We start from the raw sequence: 23665 nt of genomic DNA, 5'->3' as shown, positions 1-23665 counted from the left end.
GCTACAATTAAAACTTTTAGTCATTTGAGCTGTCCAGGATCGAGTGTGCCTATCCCTGCTTCAGCTGCTTATTTAATATTTGTCATGTATAATATGTATACATACTATAAATGAAAAACATACATTCTACGTTTTACTTCACCAGAAATCACTTAAATGCCATTCTTCTAGCATTAAGCTATGACACACCCTGATGTTAAACATGCTCTCAGAGTTAATGTGATTAAAAGGATTTACTCACAGCAATTTATACCACTGAACAATCTTGCTTTAGATCACTTATACACATCTCTTTCAGTTTCCTGCTGTGGAAATGGAATCATGTGATTAAATTGTATACATAGAAATTTGACTTTTTCTAATTACCTTGTTTTAGCTATAAGTTCTTCACCAAGCAAATTTAGTGCCCAGGATGGTTAGTAGTAAAGATAACAATAGCTCGAGAAAATACCTGCTATATCTAGAAAGTGAAAATTTAATTTATGTTTTTTTTTTTTAACAAGTTGCAAATTGTTCACTAATTCCTTCTTAAGTACTACACACTTCATTTTTTTAAATCAGTAACCTACAGTAACATTCTCAAACTCACTTAATCCAGCTCAGGGTCTTTGGGGTCAAGAGTCTGTCCTGGTAGCATTGACCACAAGGCAGGAAACAGCCTATGTCAAGGCACCAGTCCATCCCAGGGCCGTCAAATGCACACAGCAATACTTGCACTCACACAGAGCCAGTTCAGAGTGACAAGTTAACCTAAGATGTACATATTTGAGGATATGGAAGTAAAAATTGGAATACTTTAATTTATTGATTGATATCTGAATGATTGATTGATTTTTAAGAGACTAGTAGCTTTCAATCTAAAAATATTTCAGTATATGTAAGGTAGCAAGTCAAAGTGAATTTAAAAATTGCTTTGAATGTGCTGTAGTATTTTGAATGTTTTAAGGAATTACATTTTATTGATTTGTTTCATGATGATCAATGTATTACAAAATAAAAATAAATTTTAATATACCTGTGCTCTTGTGTTTTGATAATGCAAACACTTAAATGGTAAAGTGAAAGTGAATTGGTTAAAATGGTGATCAACTGGAACCTACATTCTGTTGCAGGATTTGTATTGTTTGTTGTTTGTTGTATTGTTACTTGAGATTTCTTCTTGCTCTGTAGTCTCTCGTTACGTATGCATGAATTCAGCATAACAGTTGCAGTTATTCTCAGCAGGAATGATCCTCTGAATTCTTAGTTTCCTGGGCTGAAGAAAAGCAGGCACCCAAACAGGCAGCCAGCTGGATACCAGGTGAGAAAAGCAAATCCACTTGGCTCACTACTGATAGGTGATATTGCTTCCTGTTCCAGTCTATAGACTTTTTGTTTAGAGATGCTTTATTATTGTGTTGTAGTCTTTGTGCATGCAGTGTTCTGCAGAATCTGTTAAGTTTCAGCAGTGGCTTCACATTAGGAAGCATGATTCAAATCATTTTTTTTTTTTAAACATTATGTGGTTAAGGTAAAATACTTCTCAAACTTCCCACTCAATTCACCCATTAGAGAATAAGAGGGTTACTTACTCTAAGAGCTAGAAAGTATTTTTACCAAAAAGAAGTCGTGGGAATTTCAAAGAATGCTTACACTTTTTCACTCATTCATGCTTATGTCCTTGGCGGGAGACAGACAGGAGCACATTTTTTTTTCTTTCTGTTTCTTCTTCTTTAAATAGTTTGACAGCTGCACAGAATCTTAATTCAGCTTATGAGAGATTTGTGTTTGTTTTCGTTTTTTTTCTTTCTCTACCAAGGAACCCTCCAAAAATCCCCTGTGGAAACTCTTGACCCCTTCCCTTCAATGTTTCTGTAGCGTCTTGTTAAACATCTGGAAGTCGGCATGTTTGCAGTCCCTCCACAACATGCGTATGCTTTTACTTGATTATATTATCTGGTAAAAGTTTTCCTTCTTCAGAAAAAAAAAAAAAAAAAGTCTACGACCCTTGGTCTGTCAAAAGGTCAAGTGGTGATTGCTGATGTTGTCTGCTTTAAACACATGTTTAGCCCAGCAAAGCCAAGGCAGTTCCCAAAAGTTTGGAAACCATTAAGGCACTTCCTAGCAAGTTCCGGATGTCAGGCCCCGGGTGGATGGTGTAGTGTGTATGTATGAAGGGGAGGGGGCTGCTTGGGGTTGCTTGTTGCTTCTTTCCACGAAAGGGAATTTAGTCTGGCAGCTGATCCAGCCAAGGAGTAACTCACGCAAGGCAGACTCAGACAGGAAGCGCTTCTGCAAGGGGTGTTATGATAGAGGATCTGCAGATTGGGAGAAGAGCTGTGAACTTTACATGCAACGAAGGTCGCAATGCTTTTGAGCAGCAGCCACCTCAGGGCTTAGAAATAAGAAAGGAAATTAAAGGATCATTTAGTTTAAAGAGGGAAGGAGAGTGGAGCACAGGCACCATTTGGAGCTAGAAAAAAGAAAATTAATAATATAAAAAGAAAAAGGAGCAAAGCTCATGTTTACTTAGTGGTGCTATGTATTAGCATTACTTTTAACTGGTTATTAGTGTTCACATATTCTGAGTCACTTTAAGTCTTGGATTTGTGGCATGTCTGATAAGATATTCTTTGCTGGGTTGCTGACCCATGAACTTGGCGTGCTTGTCAGGTTGCTTACTTAAGAAAATGTTTGTATTTAATGGAAAGGACTGAGGTGTCATATCAGGCATCTGTCTCATGAAGCCCTTGTAACACATGGGAGTGTTCTCCCAAGGTTTAAATGATTGTTTTTTTATCATTTTATTTTTTGGAAGGTGTTACATTTTATAATAGTTTATTTAAAGAAAGCATAATATTAATATTAAATAATACAAAAACAGGAGAAAAGAAGGGTGCACTTTGTTAGGTTTCCTGTCTAAAGTACAGTATATTTTTGTTGCCTCAAGCTTTCATTGACCTGGGCTCAGTTCCTTTCTTGCTCATTGTCTTTCCTCATTCTATCTGTGGCTGTGTATAAGCACTCGTTATCTTCTACAACCCAACAATTTCCAGTTACGTTTTTTGGCAACTCCAGGTTTACACTAATATAATACAAGAATATAAATAGGTGTTTTGCTAATAACCAAACACATTGCCTTCCTAAAAACAGAAAGCATAATGATCTTTTTTTTTTTCTCTCTCTTTTTTGGGTAATTTTATAAAAAGTAAAATTGGAACTTTTTTTCCCTAAATATGAAATCTCAGCAGTTATGGAATGCTCATTTATTCAACAATGTAAATATTGCAGTAGAAGACACACAAAGATGCAAGTAGAATCCTGTCCTCCTCTGGAAAACTGATGTTGGCGCTATGTGGATGAAATCCTGAATACTGTTAAATGCTGCATCTGTAATGGTAGCCATGGTCCCTATGGACAGAGGAATCCCTCTTGCCGTAACTGGCTTTTCAGTGGCCTGCTCTTTATGGAGGTTATTGTTCTTGAGAGTGCTGATTAGCGGCTAGTAGTGTGGATGCTGATTTATTGCTGTTGAGAGTTGCCCCTCAGGGGCTAAGCAGAAACACTCATGAAGAAACCTTGTATGAAAAACGGTGGTGTAATGAAGATAGATGTTTAGCAAGAAGTGAAGAGTATAGTTGGACTTTCACGTTCCCACTGCTCCTTTGAGATTCCCACAGGAGGGGATGGTGGCCAAAGGAAATATTTTCCCCTGTTGTTTATTTCTCATGGCACTGCTGGAATTTGTCTTTCCCTCCTGGGTGTTCTCAGTGTGCACTTGTTAACAACCTTCACGTGGAACACAGTTAATCTTTTCCTCATTTAAAAAACTGTATACATAATGTAGGTGATTGTTTAACATAAGACTTCTGTAGTGGTTCTATGGTATTTGATTTAGAAAGGAAGTTTTGCTGTTTTTTGTTATGTGTGATGTGCAGTAGTGTTACAGTAATTATATACCATCTGAACTGTGGAACCATTCATTTTATTAAAGGCAGGCAGAAAAATGACCTTGGGAAGGTAACTTTTTGCATGTACCTATACTCTGGTTGTTGTGTTAATACCAGGAATCTTGCAGGCACGATAGATATATTAATGTCATTGTTATTACATACTGCAGCACCTTCTGAAGTTTAAGAAAAGTGATTCAGTTTTTTTGCAATCACTGCCACTAGATCAGAAAAACCTAAACTAATCATTTGAATCTTTTAATGTGGGAGATGGCTGTACATAACCAAAAAGAGCTCAGGGTGTCTGGGTCTTTCATTTTACACACTATAAAGTGGTAGTGGTGATGAAAACTAGAGGAGGAAATGCAGGAAACATCGAAAAGTGAGATTGGTATTGCTAGTTTGTGAAAAGTTATGGTGATAAGAAGACTGTCCCTTTCTTGAACCAAACTTTAAAACTTGCATTTAACACAATCATGCTTAGTCTCACACTAACCATTACATTGTGTGTAAAGATCAGTAGAAGAGTTGAATGTATTTTTTGGAAAATATAAATTCATTTTAGTTTTCTACATTTGATTTTCTCTTTGCAATATTTTCCCCTCACAACACACCTCTTTCTTTCCCTACCCACTCCAATATCTGAAGCAGAATACTTTGCATTTTTAATAATTGAATAGTTGATGTTACACTAGTTAAATGGTTCAAGAATTATTTGCAGATTCGGGAAGCTTTTGATTGCGGAGTTTGCATATGTTCTCATTATTTTTCCATTATACTTGTATTTGTATGTTTTAACTCATTTAAAAGTTTTAGAATATTCTGGTTACTCCCACAACAAACTTCCTTTCACTACAAGGTGTTAGTGTGGAATACCTTCAGCCATAAAAAAAATTAACAGGAGTAATAGATGTTAATTGATTTGTTGATTTACTAATTATGTAAAACCTCATCAATTACTAAAGCCTGCTTTTGGGATACAGTAACTTCTACTCTAGATGATCTCTGGTCCTTTAGATGGCAAATACTCATACCACAGCAATTAAGTGTTTGCCAAGTAACCTAATTCATAAATATTTTGTCTATGAAAGGAAGTGTCTCTACTCAGAGCAAACCCTGGGACTTGAGGAGATTTTTAATCTTCATGTAGACAATGAAAGGAAAATTTTTGAACCAGATCCTTGGATCCATGAAGTAGCTTTTCTAGCCACTGTGCCAACTGTGAGTCCCATGCAATGTGGCACAGTGGTTAAAAAGAAAATATATTTAATTAATATGATCATATTGATATATGATTTCTTTATGAAGTGGAGTGCTAGCTAATTTATATGTTTTAAATATACAGTATGAAAAGATTACAAAGGAATGGTTTCAACCTTAGTAAATCTGTGCTGTTTTTTTGCCATACCTTTCCTATTTTCCCAAAGGCATTTTGCCATTCATACAGAGCTGTTACTTGTTTCTACCGAGAAATGACCTTGCCTGCTTAGACTTGCTAGCATTAAAATACCAATGAAGTATCACTTAAGCGTAAATAGAGCGTGTCCTTTGCACATTCATTAAGGGATAACTTTAAAGGGATCTCCTCCCATCAACCACATCTTACATGGTTTGCTTTGTAAAGTCAGCATGAATTCAAGCTTCCACTAACTTTCACAAGATACCCCCAAAAAATAAAAGTGTATAAATAGACTTTATATTTAGTTTATTGAAATGGACCTGTAGTATAGCTTGCAAACTGGATTTATTAAGGATAATACAGCAAATGAAAAGAATGCTCTTGACCATTTTCACTATAAAGCTGTATAGCTGTGGGATATACATCTACTGCACAGCTGACTGTGGAAAATAGTTAGTGCAGTATCTTAATGCTAATAATTGTAGGGATTTTTTTTTGTTTCAGAGAGATCAAGAACTAGTTGGGAAGCTGCCATTGTCGCACTAGTCAGTCTGCATCATTGTCAACCGCTCACTAATTATCAGGAAATTTATAGCTGCATTAGGTAAATGTCACTTCACTGCAGTAGGGCTCGAATGAGAGTGTTTTCTGTGCTCTGTTAGCACCGTCTTCATTGCAATTCATCCACACAAGCCCAAGGCATTACAGAAGGGAAAAGAAGTGATCCTTCTTAAGTATATAAGTAAAAATTTGTTATTGTGGCTAATTGTTGCTGCAAAAAATTACAACTGTCAAAATCAGTAAAGCCAGCATATGCATAAAAATTATCACAAAGATGACATGACTATAACCTTCAGGAAAATAGTCATTTGACCAGGATGTTATGGCAAATTATGAATTTTGTTTATGCATTTGTTTGCCTGTATTTATAGGGATCAAAGAAATATGCTATAAATTAGCATTATATGTCTATTGGTATAAGCCTTTGTGTAGATCCCCCAAGACTACGCACATTTTCTAGCAGTACAGCCTTGTTAAGGGCAAACATCTTTATCTTTACCAAAGCTATATCTTATTCGACATATTTTCTAATCTGTCTGTTGTGTTTTGAAAACTTGTGTCACTGAAATTTTAGAAGTCATAGATTAAGATATAGAAAGACATGTATATGTAGTTTAAGGTATTGTCTCCGTGGATGCAAATGCTAGCCTGTCACTATCTGTCATGTGCATAGAATGTACTGATTTCAAAAAACCTCAGGGTCTTAAAACATAATGTTTCAGAGCTTGTTTGGCAACAGCTCTCCCTCTTAGTTTCCTGATTTTGTCAGATCTCAGAAGCAAGACAAGACTGGGCCTGGCCAGTATGCAGGTCAGACCTCTAAGAAAAAAAAAGTGTTTCTGTGGGAATTAATGTTTATATTCCAGTATAAGCACTCAACCCTCTAAAATGGAAAGTCAATACCCATTCCTCCATGTATTGATGGTAAACATTGTGCTGTAGGAAGTGTCGTCTTCAGGATTGGATATCAAAATTAAACTCTTAAACTGACTGTCGCATTGTTCATGAAAAGTGAAGACTTTTTACTTGGCCATCCATGTGCTTTGTCTTAGGGTGTCACAGTGATTAGCACTTCTCCCTAGTAGTTCCAGTGTCCTGGGTTTAAATTTTGGTTTGGTTGTTCGTTTGGAATTTATGTCATTTCTCAGCATGGGTTCTCCCCTCCCAATCACCCTCCTCCCCACCCTAATCCACCATCCTACTTCTGCCCCACTTGAAGCTCTGGTTTTCATACCGACATTCCATAAATGTGGTTGTTAGGTAAACTGATAACTTATAGGCACTGTTTGATTGCGCAAAGGTGCATGAGTGATTGTGCTCCTGTCCATTAGAAGAATAATATCATTCTCCTGTCTTCTGGAATATGGATAGAGAAAGACCCCAAATGAGGCACACAATCTCCTGCCTTAACAAAAATAGTGTGTTTTACCCCAATATTATTTGAGCTCTGAGCTATTTGTGATGGGGTACCAATTTAAACCCAGATCAACATGTGGATTTCGTGGAACACCAAGACAAAACTAGCCAAACTTCACAGAGACACCGACACATATATAAATCATACAGATACTGAGTTGTTCAAGCTCTGTAAGTGAGCAGGAAACATTGAAGATGAGGTTCATGGCTTATACAGAAAACTTCAAGGTCATGCACCGGCAACATACCAATCATAACAAGTTAGATGCAGCATGGGTTTGCGTGGTTTCATGGTAATAATTCCAAATTTCAAAGGATTACAGAATTACATGTTTACAAATTGCAGCCGAACATTTTAGTATCCCCACTGCCATGATTACTTACAATTAAAAAGTATCAAAGCAAGACCTGAAAATACCTTATTATTTGTATTTAGTTGTACTCCTATGATGTACTGTACTTATTTAAGCTTGATAAGATAACAATGTTAAAGCATGAATCAAATCACTTATTAAATAATAGGTCATAGTAGTCAACAGTCTATTTATCCTTTTTCCAGACCTGTATTTTATATTAACGAGTTGCAAGAGACCCTGTCCTATCAGCATTAGGCACAAAGTGGCAATAAGCCTGGATTGAATGCCAGTAGTGTTTATTTTTTTTAATTAAAGAAATCACATCTGCTGGGTTCCATCAAGACTCCACCCTTGCATCTGATATCTCTGGGAAACCCTGAAATGAAAAAGGGGGCTAAGAAAGATGGATAAATAAATGACATCCATGTTTGTTTGAACATATTTGTACTTGGGATACAGTGTTAAAGAAAGTTTAATCATTAGCTTAATAAGGATTTTTAGTAGATTTTTGGTGTAATTCATTAGCTACTTTAGAAGTGTTTTTTACCTGAATCTTGCTGGTTGGAATATGTTACTGTAACCTTCTTAAAAACTGCCTGTACCTGCCCTTAAAACAGCATGTATTTGTGTTTAAGTTTGACTTCCAATCATCACTGTTGAATGCTATAGTTTCTAATTTTTATGCTTAAATGTGCTTAAAAAAGTGAGAGTAATGAAAAAAATAACTGACCATTTTGAAAGCAGAAAAACAAAAGTAAAAGGGATGAAAGTGATCAGTGATATAGTAGCAACTTTTTATTCTCCACTATTTATGAACTGTCTGAAATAAACCTATGCTTTGCCAGTCATGTCTGGGACAACGACTGTAATTTACAAGGTGAAATATGAAATATTATTTTAAAGAACACTTTATAACTATGGTACATTATTACTCAATCATTTAGTTTTCAATTACAGCTTCTTAGGATTGAGGAAGCCAGAGCCTATTTTGGCAACAGTGGGTTCAAGGAAGGAACAGATCCTGAACAAGGCCTCTCCTTCAAACACATCTCATGCACACAGCTACATTGTAGTACTCTAGAAGTAGAGCAAGTTGTATAAGTTATGAATACATTATGTAACTATAATGGTGTTCCTGAAAAATTAAAATTGCCTCACAGTACTTATTAATTTGAAAGTTTTTTTATTAATATGAACAGAAGTGTTGAGCTAACATGTTTCAATTTAAAATGTGTTGTATACACCATGCAGTGTTGTGATGAAACTGTTTTAAATGTCATTTCTTCAAGAAAAAAAAAAACTTCTAATTAAAATGACTCAGGGTGCTTGTAAACATGTTCAGCAGCTGTCCTGCTTCATTACCCTCTGTAAGAATGTCTTACCTAGTAACACAGCCACAAAGTATGATCTTATGTATTTAGTAAGGTGGTTTATAGTAGATTAATGCCAGTAACAGTTAAGGCAGTTTTCAGTTTTTTGCCTGCAAGAAGTTTATTGATACGTTAATATGTGTAGTTGTGCTGTAATGTCAATTCCACAGGAACACTACAATTGTTTTATAATCTGTTGAAGTTCATCAGCTACTCTAGAGGTCCCTTGTTTTATTGCCTAAGTTGGTAAAGTGAATAATTTGTCTGCTTTATACCCCATCAATGACAAGCTACTTTTTTGACTGTATGGTACGGATTTAATTTAACACTTAATGTATAAATTTGTAATTTGAATTAATAATTTGTGAAAGGATGAAATACCTACTTGCACTAAATCTTACAGTCACTACTATCACCATACTTGGAAATTATTTGATTTAATATTTTATATATACATATTTAATATATTTGTGCCATTATTATGTAGCATTTTGTATTTGGTTATTTTTAACTTTTGCTTTTTATTTTTATAGAAAACCATTTAAAATCATATTCTTTACACTGCCATTTTCTGCTATAAAAAACTGAACTTCATATTTTGTCTTTATGCAACTCTTCTCCAAAAATGGCTTGAAGTGGAATATTCAAAATGCTACATCACATCATCTTTCAAATTACTCCTTCATATAATGTATACAGTACACTTCACCCAGAAACAGAAATCCCCTCACTAGCATTCACATCTTGATAACACAAGATCAATATACTAACATAGAGGAATATGTCATAATCAGTGTGTTTGCAAACAAGCTGGCAAAATGTAAAGATAGCAGCTGACCTAGAATATCAATTGCCATGATTTTCTACTAATGGTTTTTATGTTATCAGAATTTAAATGTGAGTTCTTACTTAGTAACATTCTTGACGGAATAAAAAGTTAAATTAATAATTATAAAAAACATACATAATTAGAAAATAAATTTCATAAAGGAGGAAAAGTAATCCTTTGATTTCAAAGCTGTTTGGCTCTGAATCATAATAAGCAGCTAAATATATTAAGTGGGCAAATGAAGGGAAAGATGAAGGCATCATTTTTTTGCTCTCTTCTTCTGTTAACCTACTTTAAAAATATGTATCAGGTCAAAATGAGCTGTTTGTCATCAACAGCAAGTGTTGTCAAAATTTGTGCGTCTATAATTACTTGACGGGCCTTAGTTCTGATCATTCTGAAACCATGTTTCTGTGTTAATTATTAATTCAGAATGGTTTTCATATGTACAAGCAAAGTAGTCCTGTTTTTGGAGACCTTATGTGTTTGTACAGCACATTCACATAGTAAATAACAAAAAGTATGATAAAGAGAGTAAAATGGTAGGATTGTGTAGTACTGCTTTCCGTAGCATTTACTGATATGAAATAGTAAATGCTGGCAGGATCTTATATATAGTTTTAAAGTCAAATATTTCTCAGCACAGTTGAAAATAATTTAAAATTATAATTACATTGTTATAAAAGTAGAAATACAAATTGATGTATTGCTTAGTTTACCTTAATTTGTTCCATGAAAAGACACCAAAAATTGAAGTCCAAGAAGAAAATTAATTAATTAACATATATTTACCAGTCTGCTTTAGCCTTATTAACTCAGGAAAAATGGAAAAATAAAAACCATCATGAGTTCTATCTAAATACACTTTACAAGGAAAAATCAAACAATGGGTGATATATAGTATACTTTATATGATTGTTCATCTAAATCCTGATTTACAATTTAATCAGAGACCACAGAACTAGATTTACAACCTTCACTTATATGTATTAAGAATTCAGCTATATATCTTATAATTCTGCCAATTATGTAACTATTTTATGTATCTATACCTTAAAGTGAAGCTATATTATGTATGATTTATTTATGTTCATTGTTTAATGTTGAAGTAACAACAAGTTCAACCGTTCCTAACTTTATTCATTCTCATGGCAAGTAGAAGCAATGTCTGGAAACTATAACTCTAGGGTCAGTACTTTACCTTAGAATCCCTGGGCCTCAGTTGTTTAAACCTGGTCAATAATTGACTCCGGCATTCAGTAAATACAGAATGTTGGGTACTGAAGTAAGTGTCCAGTGTCCATCCATTTTCATTTACTCATACTTAATTTTTTTCATTACAAGGTTGCAGTATCCCACAAATATCAGATTCAAGGCTAGAACCAACAAAGCACTGGATGGCTGTCCATTATGAAGTTCTCTCACTGATATCCACAGTAACTAATACTCAGAGACTATAGGCAGTCAGCCTTGGAATCTTGTCTTTGAGACACAAGGGAGATTTGGAGTACATGAAAATATTTCTGAACTTGCCAACTTTATAAGAAGGTTCTTTCACAGAGTGACATGGGTGGCGTTTCTTCTATTTTCTGACAGAAATATAAATTATCTTTTTTTTTTTTTTTTTGAAGAAAGTGTCAAGATAGAGTAATAATATTAAGAGTAGTAAAATGGAGACTTCTATTATCCTATAGTTAAATCATTGGATAAGGATGCAGTGTATGCTGTATCCATCATAAAAAAAAAGATTACCTTTTAAACAAAAGCATAATTGGCCATCACCAGCAGCATACTAGTCTTTTAGTCAGAAGGAAAGCAATAGTACTGTACATGTCTCTGACAGGCAGATTGTATCACTTGCTTTCAAAAGAAGAAGAGGAGGGTGTTCTAGTTGTCATTTAGAATAATTCTTCCATATGCTGTCATCTGTATATAGCATAGCTATGCATTGTGTTTACTTTACCTGTCTTTTTTGTCTATGTAATTTACTAACTGCACAGGGTGACAGCAGTTTTAAAAGAAAATGGAATTAGGAGAAAGTGAAAAGTATACCCTAACCCTAAGTAACCCTAACCAGAAAATGTATGACACTGACCTTTTATACTGCATGGGATATACTGTCACACATTGCACACTTTGGCCCATCCTGCAGTGGCAAGCCACCATCAAAACAGCTGTTTGAAAATTGTATTGTGGGAAAATGAAAGTTAAATATAATGAATAAAATCAATAAACAATTGTAACCATGGGATTTCTTGACCTCTAAAAAAACCCTCAGCACAATATCTGAATTATTGTCATGGATAACATCCATATAGTATCCAACCCATTATATCCTAACTACAGGGTCACGGGGGTCTGCTGGAGCCAATCCCAGCCAACACAGGGCACAAGGCAGGAAACAAACCCCGGCCAGGGCACCAGCCCACGGCAGGGCATGAACACACACACAAATCAAGCACACACTAGGGACGATTTAGGATCGCCAATGCACCTAACCTGCATGTCTTTAGACTGTGGAAGGAAACCAGAGCACACGGAGGAAACCCACGCAGACACGGGGAGAAGATGCAAACTCCACGCAGGGAGGACCCGGGAAGTGAACCCGGGTCTCCTAACTCCGAGGCATGAGCGCTATCCAGTACACCACCATACCACCCTCAAGGATAACATATAAAAGTTAAGAAAATAGTCCACTTATAACGTGCTTCGCTTTACAAATTTGTTATTATAATGTGTGATAAGATGGAACCCACTTTGTAGTCCTCAGCATCCAATATAACACCAGTGATACATAATCTTAAATAGTAATGATGTCTTTATAACAGTAAATAAACAACACGGAGGTTTCAATTGGAGAAAACAAAATACTAAATATAAAACAAGAAAATTGCTGCTTCTCTTGGCCTACCTTCCTTTATGGAATTGCATCTGCTGTCTATCCAGTTGGGTGTTTTACCTGTTTACCCACCTAACAGTATTGCATACAAGCTTCTCATTTTCTATTCCCCTGTCTTTCTGTAGACCATGGTTTTTCATCTTTCTGCCATAAGAGCTTCCATCCCAACTCATTTACCAGTTCGAGAATTGGTGATATTCTGGCAGTGAGGTATTGACTTTAAACCTTATCCTTGCCTCACATCCAGTCAAGATGCAAAGTGAGATAATAGATAAATTGTTGCCTTTCTTTTGCTGCAGGGACACCAGACTATAACTGTGTACCTGCACTTGTGAGTTTCCTGTTACCCCCAAGGAGTGTGATTTGTCAAGCAGCTTCTCATCGACCAAATGTTTTTAGAGGGTGGCAGAGTTTGAGCCTGCTTCAAGCCTTGCATTCTCTAATAAATGGAAGAAAGAGTATTGGCCACCCTCCAGCCCTCTCTGATTTGACTCTTGAATAGGCAACCTGTTTCTGCCTAACCCAGTTAGAGGTCATATCCTGTAACCCAGACTGTCTTCTAGAAAGTTGTCCTTTTGTGTTTTACAGTAATCTTGCGCTAACCTGGTGGTGCCCTTGCCCCTGGCAACATCAAGCAAACCATGCACCCTTTCAGAAGTGATACATTATTAAAGTGTATTCAGTAGTATTAATTCATTTAACTTGTTTTCTTACAGTCAAGAGTTAGTGTGAAGCAAACTGGAACTGAATAGTGAGTGGTTATATTTTCTAAGCATGTAATATCTTTTAAATGTGCCGATACAAGCATGAGAATTTGTTAGTGTTGTTGAAGCTAAGATGTGAACATTGTTGGCATTTTTACAATATAGTTTTTACTGCTATTTTGTATGTTTCACAAAAAATTAGGTTTCAGTAGCTCACATTAAAATTATCCACCATAAGTAAACAAGCTGAACTCCAGATTAGATGGTAACCACTATTTCATTGGGTTGATAAGAATCGCCAGCAAAGCCATTTGATCTTACTGAGATTACAGAGACTTGTTTGTTATGTTCTTATAGTATGTTATTAACAGTGCATGGTTGCCCCGGGACCCACAGAATAGCTTCTTCCTTGTTTGAGTCCTTAATCTTTGGATGTGGTCTGATAGTTTGAATACATGTATTAATGAAATACGATAAAAAGATGTTAACCGTTTATAATTTCTAGATGCATATTGATAGCTGATTCAGACTGTCACTCATTAACAGACTTATCAGCAACTCCTCATTTTAAAATATGAGTATTTGATAAGGGATCTACACTATATTAAGGCTTAAAAATTGTTATAGTATCATCAAGCTCAAGTTTATTTAGTGTACATAAGTACAATGAAATTCTTCCTTGCATGTCTCTTAGAACAGTGACAGAACACTAATACAGTACCAACAAAGACACACACAAAACATATACATAAAATGCAGTATACAGTGTTTTTATGTTACAATAGTGTAATCATGTTTGGCCTGTTAAGGGGAGTTGTTATACATGTTCAGTAAAAACCTAAGGACAGAAAAGGTCCCTGAATCTACTGGTGTGTATTAATTGTCCTGTATTGTTTTCAAGAAAGAAGAAGTGAGAAAAGTGAATGTGATAGGATGGCTAAGATATGTTCTGAACAGAAGGCAGCTGACTGGTGGTTATATTCTTTGCCGCCTTCATCAACATCTGCAATGGTTTGGCAATGTTGAGCCAAGCAAGTGCCATACCAGGATATGATACAGTCAGTGAGAAAAGACAATACTGTGCACCTTTAGAAATTTAGAACCAAATTAAGAAATCTACACTTTCCTATGAAACCTGAGCAAGTAGATGGATTGATGAGCCTTTCTGAAAACAAGTGAAATTTGTTTTGCATACTTCTCTTCATTAATGAAGGTCTTTACAAAATAAGTTAGAGCCTGTCACTCTCTCCACAGCATACCCACTGTGGATAGCAGTGTGGTTTGACTTTTGTTTTGAAATCAAGCTTCTTGGTTTTGCTGATATTAAGGGTATGAAGCTCTGTTCGTTTCTGTTTCTCTATTCGTTGTTTCATCATGGTTGATGGTCATTCCTATGATGGTAATGTCATCAGTAAACTTAATGATAGAGGTGGAGCTATGTCTGGTCACACAGTCATAGGTGAATAAAGGGTAGGAAAAGGGGTGCAGTTTACTCCTTTGTGGGTTACCTGAGTCGTGGGTCAGCATGGTAGACGTAATACTAATCTGCATATTCTGATATCTGTTAGTATGGAAGTCTAAAATCCAGTTATGGAGGGTGACTCTAAGTCCTAAATAGAGCAATTTGATAAAATAGTGTTAAATGCTGAGCTATAATCTATAAATATGACTCTGGCATAGTAGTTTTATTATCCAGATGTGCCAGGATGACATGGAGTGCAAGAAATATGGCATCCTCTGTAAACCAGGTGTGGTGATATGTAAACTGGAGGTGTTAACTATCCAGAATGTTCTGTATAATTTTTCCTAGCATTAATCTCTTAAAGCACTTAATGACTGAAGTGAAACCACTGGTCTGTAGTCATTTAAATATTCTACTTTTGTTTTCTTAGAGACAGGGAGAATTATACTTTTGAAGCAGATAAGGACCACAGATTATCTCAGTGAAATACTAAAGATGTCACTGAAGACAACAGGTAATTGGTTACTACAGGCTAAAGCGCTCTGAAATTCCACCCAAACCGAATGTGTATAATGCTATTTGTCTACTTAAGATATGCACATTTTAGCATTCACCATATACACGACCCTTTGATTACCATAGTGCATGTTGTGCACTGCTTTCTCCATATCAGAAAGCTAAAACTTCATCAAAAAGGAAATTTTTGCTTGTTAAACCCACAAAGAAACGAAGGCATAAACAGTGAAGAGAAGAATAAACAAATAACAAACCTACTGTCTCTGTGGAGACTCCTAAAGAGGTACGTAATATATTCTGTTGGGGAGTTTGTTCCACTCATCCAGCATTTAAAGTACCTCCAAGCGTGCTTCTCACTTCATGACAAGGGTGGCCTTTAAATCCCATCCAGAATTAATTCTGGGGTGAGGGCCAACTCTCAAAGCTGGTAGAGACTGGTTTTGGTACTTCTGAGTTCAAATTGGGCCAGTACTCAGTAAATTAGTATGTAGATCCCTAGATGGATCTCTTTTCTAAAACATTTGTCAGACAGGAGGTTTTTGTCCAATTTTCTGGCATTAATCCAGTGCCATGCTCCCTTTCTAGTGCCTAGGGGTGCCTATGAGTCAACCGAGTTCTGGGTACCCATATTCCCAGAATAACAGGTAGAGATGCACTGTTGTCATCAATGTTGTTATCCTTCTTCCTCTCAACCCTATACCATGCCACTTTGGTGCTAGCTGCACCACGGTCCCTCCCTTGCTATGGTTGTGACTTTTTGCAATATCTGTGCACTTTAATGTTGCAATAGAGTGATATATTATTGAAGCAAAATAGTCTCTTACAAATACATTTTGACAGAATATTTGTTTCTTTGGTTAATTTTAGTGTTGAAAGGGGTGATAAATCGCCTGTAAGAGTCTGAAAACCGCTGGAGGTAATTAGGGGCAGGAATTGTCATTAACAGTTTAGATAAAGTTTTATTACTTTTACAAACTGGGGATGTCAGAACTGGAAAAAGCATGTGTCTGCATTTAAAATTGTTCTGCCAAATGATAATTTATTACACACAGGGCTATGTGGTTCCTCTCTTCTAGCTAGGTGAGAAAACAAAGGAATGATACATTTACATCAATAATATATGTAGTGAATAATAACGCTTATTATCTTACCTGCATCTATTCTTCAACATATTATTGGATTCTGGGAAACATAACTAATATATATTTTGAATAGGAAAGAAGACCCATAATACAGTATGTGACTATTTTCCTTAGAAAATGTTATTAGCAATCTAGTGCTTGTATGATAAAAAATTGACTCCTACATGCTAATTGCTTTACTTCTTGAGCTTGATTAAAGACAAAAGATACAACATAAAGTAATAATATTGTAAATATATTGCACAGTTGTAAAATTCTGCAGTGTGTATTAGTTTGCATTTTTGGTATTTGAGGCAAATGAACACACAACTAAACTCTATCTTCTAGTAAATTTTTGGTGTTGTCTTCTAAGTTATCAAAAAGTATCATAGTTTAAATAGTCATGTTAATATTTACGTAAATAATGAGCTCTTACATATTTCACATGCTGCTATACATTATATTTGCATAAATATGAGGTCCCATTTCACTACTCTTACAGCTGTTTATCCTTCACAGCAAGTCACAGATGGTGTAGACATTTATGGTATGAAATGAAATTTAGGTAGAAGTTATGTATTAAAGTTCTACAGGTCCTCTTTGTTTACCCTTTATAATGCTGATCATACATATTTCAATAAACTTAAGAGAAAGTCCAAATTTTAAATGGCAGTTATTGGAAGATATGGTAAATTTTTATCCTAAATCAAACAGTTAGACTTAGAAGGAGTGAGACCCTTGGTTTAACCATCATTTGAGCTCCACCTAGGGGTTCCAAGGAAACCACAAAAAAACTGGTATGCAATGTCAAAATTTAGGGGTCACTTAAACTTGAATAAGCACTACACAAGAAGAGCAAATAGTGAGAGAAAACCAAATAGGTTTAGGAATAGCAGCAAATAACACAGAAGCAAAATCTGAGATTATGAGTGATATATAGAGAGGGGGACAGAGTATGTAGTGTCAAAGCTTAGAATTATAGCTGATAACCAGAGCAACAGTATGCCATGTCAGATATTAAAACAGAGTATGATTCATATCAACTACTTTGAAAGAGAATGAGAGAGAGAGGAAGAAATATTTGAAAACATTATTGGCACCTAGTTATTTTTACAATATTAGGTATGTGCAGCTATTAAGGTAAAAGTAAGAAAAAATAAAAACATACATGTAAAAAATAAAATAATAAAAACATTAGTGGGTTTAATTTTTCACCAGTTTCTAGACTCTGGACACTTTATTCAAGCTATTAATAAACTTCACCTGTTGTTCAGTAGAGACACTACAAAATTGAACAACCTTATTAGGCCTAGTTTGTATTGCTTCACTGTCAAGTGACCTCTCCAAACCATGTGATTTGCCAACAACTACATTCTGCTTAGGTACGAAAGTTGTAGAAAAAATTATTTTATTTTTAAAATGAACTTCTGACTACTATGCAAAGTGACAGGTAACTGGTTGTCAATAAAATGCAAACACCTAACAAGTAAGCTGAATTGTTTTTTTTTTTACTGGTGATCTACATCTAAAAAATGGTCCATAAAGTGTTTCATGTAAAGGGTGTGTTGCTCATTATATTTTAGTGTCATGCTTTTAAGTTTTTATTAATTATGATAAATGCAAAGAAAGCCAGCAGCTTGCTGTAACTAACATCAGACCACACAAGCACCCTGTAGTTTGGTTTCAGTTTCTGGTGCTGGATCGGTTGCTGAACATCTGTTGGGTTCAGTCACAATAACATCTAAAATGGCTGTCACTTATGAATATACTGAAATTCTATAAGGGATCATTTTACATGATACATTTTCCTTATACTCTGCAGATCAGTGAACTGCAGCCTTGATAATTGCCCAAAACTTGTCACACCATGCACATTCAGAAGTGTCATCAGAGTTTATGCAAAATCATCATCTTCATGTGTTTCACTGTCAGTAGAACTAGAATTTATAATGCTGTCAGTGGCCATTACTGACGGACTGTCACTATCAATACATTATAAATTGATTTCTTCTGCATGCAGTTTTCTTTCCAATATTCCATGCTGTCCAACAGTGAATACTATCCAACATCCACCCTCTGTAACTACCTGCTGTTCTCTGGAAACACATAAACTGGCAATGTGTGTGATCAGTGCTGGACGATCAGGGATATGGGTAAATAGGTTAAAGAGGACTAAATTGTCCAGTTTAGTGACAGGAGAGGTTATCTTTTTGCATACATCTAGATTCATGCAGATCTCAGGGCCCCAGGAAGAAGTCCAGCCGCACATTAGTTTTTCTCTCTTTCACTGCTGTGATTTGTTTAGTATGCTTTAAATTTAAATGGGTATCATTTCATCCTCAGCAGTGAAAGCAGTCTACAGTTAGTAAGATTCCTTCCTTTTGGAGGACAACTCATCTTTTGAAAAGATCACCTAAGGAGTGAATGAGTGATTTCTTCATTTGTAATATAGACAATATTTTTAGGAGTACACAAGAGTTAATCCTGCATGTATGTTTACTGACAGGAACATTGATAAGAATGTAGAACTTCATTTTTAAATTCTGAAACATATTTTCTATTTTAGATTATATATTTAGTGTGAACCACCTTTGTAACCTTACTGCAGAATGATAAGGTTATCACTTCTAGTATCTCAGGTCAGTATTTTTAACTAAGTCACAAATATGTCACTCATCTATTCTTTTAAGAAGATTCCTTATGGCACCAGAAGTTAAATTGTTAGGTATGTAAAGTTTTGTTTTTACCAGTAACTACTCCTTAAAAGAGTTGGCTTGCTCAGATTGAAATATACGAGCAACCTAAGTTTCACATCATTGAACTTCTACCCTTGCCTTTGTTGTTCTTATTACTGTAAAACTCACTTAGGATGGAGGTTGTAATTAGATTCAGATGTAGTCGGCTCTGGCCAGACTGTTATTGCTGCCTATGCTGAGTATTTTTTTTACCAGTCTAAAATAACTTTGAAACTTACTTAAATGCCAGATACAGTTTTATGTTGACCTGACTTGTGTACTGATAAATTAGAAAATATAACTGAAAAGCACTAAGCAACCTTATTTCTATCCTGTCTTGTTTTTTAATAAAGTTTAGTAGGTGTTTTGTGTTTTCTTTTGAATGTATCTGTGACCTTTCCTGTTTTAGCCCTGTTGCACTACATAAAGTAGATTTAAATAAATGGTATGTATGCCTGATTTTATTTTTAACATTCTATATAAGTAGCAGAAGAACAACATATATTTAGTTTGATGGGTTTGCTTATAAAGCCAAAGCTTTCCAAAGGCTGTGCATTTTTCCTGTTAAGGTCAAGATTTTGGTTAAGAGCAGAAAGTGCTCTATGGTGGACACAGACCAGACACTTGAAATTGGTGAAGGGAACCCTGTAGAGTACTAGTCTCTGATTTTCCTGTCCTACTAGACTAAATGTATGTATAAGTAGTAATTAAGATAAAAGACAAGTATGCAAATGCATATATTGGTAACAGGGCTTGGTGTATATGAACCCTTGGAGTTGTACAAGGCCAATAAATGCAAGACTTCACAAAAGATTTCATAATAAGATTAAGGAGGGGGGCTACTTAGTACTCTGGTGCATTATTTGAACACTAAAGTAGGCATACTTTTTTTTTTTTTGGAATGTCTTATTTACTGTATGAAGACACAGTGCTGCAGTAAGTGGATCTGCCACCTTGGGATCAAATGTCCAGGGTACAGATCCCATGCCTGGTCTGTGTGGCTTTTCATCCAGGTACTCCAAGTTTAACCCTGCATTCCTAAAGATGTACAAATTAAGTTGGTTGGCAATTCCATGTTGTTCTTGCCTGAATGTGGCTGTGTATGGAAGTGATCCCTGAAATGGACTGGCACTCTTTCCAGGCCTGTTTCTTGCCCTGCAACCAATCCTGGCAGGATAGGCTTCTGGACTCCCCTGCTAACATAAATTGGATTAAGCCATTTAAGAGAACGTAATATGTAATTTTGTATCCTTGCTTTTATGGTCACTTCTATTTGTGGAAATAGTCTTAGAATATTATCCATGTATCACACTGTTATCAAACTTATTAACCCCTCCAGGCAATGCATGGCATAAGGCAGGAACCAGCCATCACAGGGCGCACTTGTACCAGGGCCAATTTAGGCACAGTTTTCCTTATATGCACATTTTTGGGATGAGATAAGAAAGCTATTGCAACATGAGAAAAACCTACAGGGACATTGGGACATAATGCACACCACTCCAAGATGGTGGTCAGGTGAATATTAAAACCCACCTTTCTAGAAACACAATCACCAGTTTTAATGCATTTGAAAGCCTAATTCTGAGCATGTGGATTTTTAATTTGTGTATTTATTGCTACAAGTAGTATGTAGTGTGAATGGAGTAGCACAAATCCACCCTTCTTGCCAGAGAAAACCAATGGGAAATCTTTCACTTTATATCAGTATTGTTAACACAATGTATCATTTATTACTGTGAGGATTCCTTGTATTTGTGTAACTTTTGGAAAAATACATGGTCATACTGTGACACTATCCTCTTTGTTCCCTTACATCACTCAGTTTGTTTTTTTTTTTTCAAATTTCTTATGAAGGAAAGTGCATGGATAATAGCAAAGGATGACTGCAATACTTTAACATTATTAAAACTCATGACAGATTAAAGAGTCTAAACATGCCATTGTCTCTAAAAATGCTTAAAAGCAACCACTTTTAATAACCGACTGTTGATACAAACTAGGTAGTTGAATGTCAAGGGCTTAGATTTGTATTCTCATTTTTTGGGATTTCGTGCCCTACTGATTTAAAACTTTCATGTGTATTTCTGCTAATGCCTTCTGTGTAATAAATAATAACCTTTATTAGCTTCAGTAAAATTTTACCTTCGAAGAAGAAATGCCTGGTTTGTAACTTTTTCTTTTAGAGATAATATAAATGTTCAAAATATGTATTTAAGTTTGAATAAAATCTTAAAACAGCACTAAACCTGTGTTTTCTATTTTGTTATAAAAAGATACTTTAGATTTTTTTTTCTTCAAACAAAATTTTGTGCTTTTCAAAGGAAGTTTGTCTGGTGTCACCTTATATGACAACTTTGACAGAAAGTGGGGTCCAGTGGTTAGGTTTCAGAACTTTAAAGTGCACACCTTCCAGTCATCATTTCTGAGTAACTCTAAACAAGTCACTTAACCTGCTTGTGCACCAGTAGTTGAAAATAAATGTAAACAATTGTAATATATCTTCTATTTTGCCGTGGGGAAGGGCTTCTGCCAAATAAAGAAAAGTAATGAACATAATTATTATTGAAATATGACTTAAAGAAAAAAATATTTTGTGTTTTATTCTGTATTTGTAAGAAGCTAAAGTTTTCCAGGTGGAGCATTATGTTTTTTTTCTAACAAACACTGAAGTACCCTGTCACATAAAACTTGTTTTGAGACACTTTGACTTGCCCCCTCCATATGGAGTTAATTTGCAGATCATAGTGTGATGTAAGTAACTGCCCACCATATTAAAAAGCTTTCTGCAGTGCCACTGGCAACAATTCTGCATCAAGTGTGTCATGTCACATACAATTTTGTTCATTTCAATGTTTAGTCAAAGAAAAAGGACAAAATGTGCCAGAACAAGAGCATGATAGACCTAGTGCACCAGTCGTTTTAAAACCTGGTGATATTATAGGCAACAGCACATTTTAAAATACTATACATTTGTATTGTTTGTGTGCATTACAGTTTGATAGATGTTTTATACAATAAGTGATACAATGTTTTGAGCCTGACCAATTAAGAGAAAGACAATTAACACCATATAGGTTCTGTTTTCCAAAGCAATTCCAGTGAACACTAGTACATGTTATGACATTCATGATATTTTTTATGCCAGATTTTTTATATCACTTTTGCAACAACACCTGTAGATGAATTGACATCTACATCTTTAGCATAGCACGTCCCATGGTGAAGAGGTGGTAGTCATCAGAGGCCAGGTAGGTGTAGCACAAGGTATTGAAATTTACAGAATATATTTCTATAAACATATTATTATTTTAGTTTTTACATTGCTATAATTTTATTATCGTTTTGTATTTGTATTTTGATTGTAGGTGGTAACATACTGTGTTGTTTTCTTATAGCTGTAGCCATCTAGTTTACCATTGCCATGGCCAGTTTCTAGTCACATGATCTGTGGCAGTACATTATTATGACGTTTGTTCCTGATGCTATAAAAGATGGCACTTTGCAGCTCATGCTATCCAAGATTTTGGAGCCAAAAATAAACCTATATATATATATATATATATATACACACTAAGGGGATTTTCCCCCTGCTTCCTTTGCGACTCCCCCCACGCCATCTCTGCCACTTCCGTTGAGAAGGGGGTGGCTGAATGCATGCTTTGGAGATGCAGATAAATTGCCTGCTTACTTACTGCGCCTCCTGCCATGCTACCTACTCTGCTTCTTGTGCTGCACGTCGATCATTTCAAAGCCTGTACAGCAGCTGTCCTTGCTTCGCTCGCTTACTATGAGAAAACGTAGAATGAGAATGCACTGTAATCCTTAAGTCATTTTGAAAAACATATTGCAGCTATGATGGAACAGTAGTGAGAAGTCAAGCAAAATGACACCTTTTATTGGCTAACTAAAACATTACAGGGGCTTGAGTTGCCTTGAAAGCTTGCATATTGTAATGTTTTTAGTTAGCCAATAAAAGGTGTCATTTTGCTTGACTTCTCACTACATTCATAATGGTTAATACGGTACAACACCCTAGTACTATGATGGAACAGTAAAGCTTAAAAATGTGTGTTGAATATAACTGAATAGAATGTGAAGGGATAGTTTAATACTGCATTTATTAACCTTGAGGGAGGGGTTCAGATTACAGTATTTCATCATCTTGAAACATTAAAGTGATGCTATATTCCATTGGTAAACAATAAAGTTAAGAAAGGAAATAAGTTACTGTACAATAAAAGAGAAAGTCTGTAATATTAATCTAAATTCCCCAAGGTATTGTAAAAGCTCATCACCTTTTAGGGTTTTACTCTTGCAGATAATGAATTTCCTAAAGGTTATTAGATACACATGCCAGATATTATC

At 35.4% G+C, this 23665-nt stretch overlaps 1 protein-coding gene across 4 annotated transcripts in view; it reads left to right on the top strand.

Moving 5' to 3' along the window:
• Positions 1-23665, top strand: part of bcas3 (BCAS3 microtubule associated cell migration factor) — an 846307-nt gene that overhangs the window by 510905 nt on the left and 311737 nt on the right. Inside the window, exon 24 of one of the 4 annotated variants that reach the window (XM_039756736.1) lies at positions 15356-15471. The exons of the other annotated variants lie outside the window; for them this stretch is intronic. Coding sequence (XP_039612670.1) covers positions 15356-15471 — 116 coding nt within the window. Of the gene's footprint in view, positions 1-15355; positions 15472-23665 lie in introns of those variants that run through there. 4 annotated transcript variants of the gene reach the window in all.

Source organism: Polypterus senegalus, chromosome 6, assembly GCF_016835505.1.
Source record: "Polypterus senegalus isolate Bchr_013 chromosome 6, ASM1683550v1, whole genome shotgun sequence".
Taxonomy (NCBI): Eukaryota; Metazoa; Chordata; class Cladistia; order Polypteriformes; family Polypteridae; genus Polypterus; species Polypterus senegalus.
The sequence above is the reverse complement of the archived record's forward strand: the minus strand, read 5'-3'. Positions and strand labels throughout refer to the sequence as shown.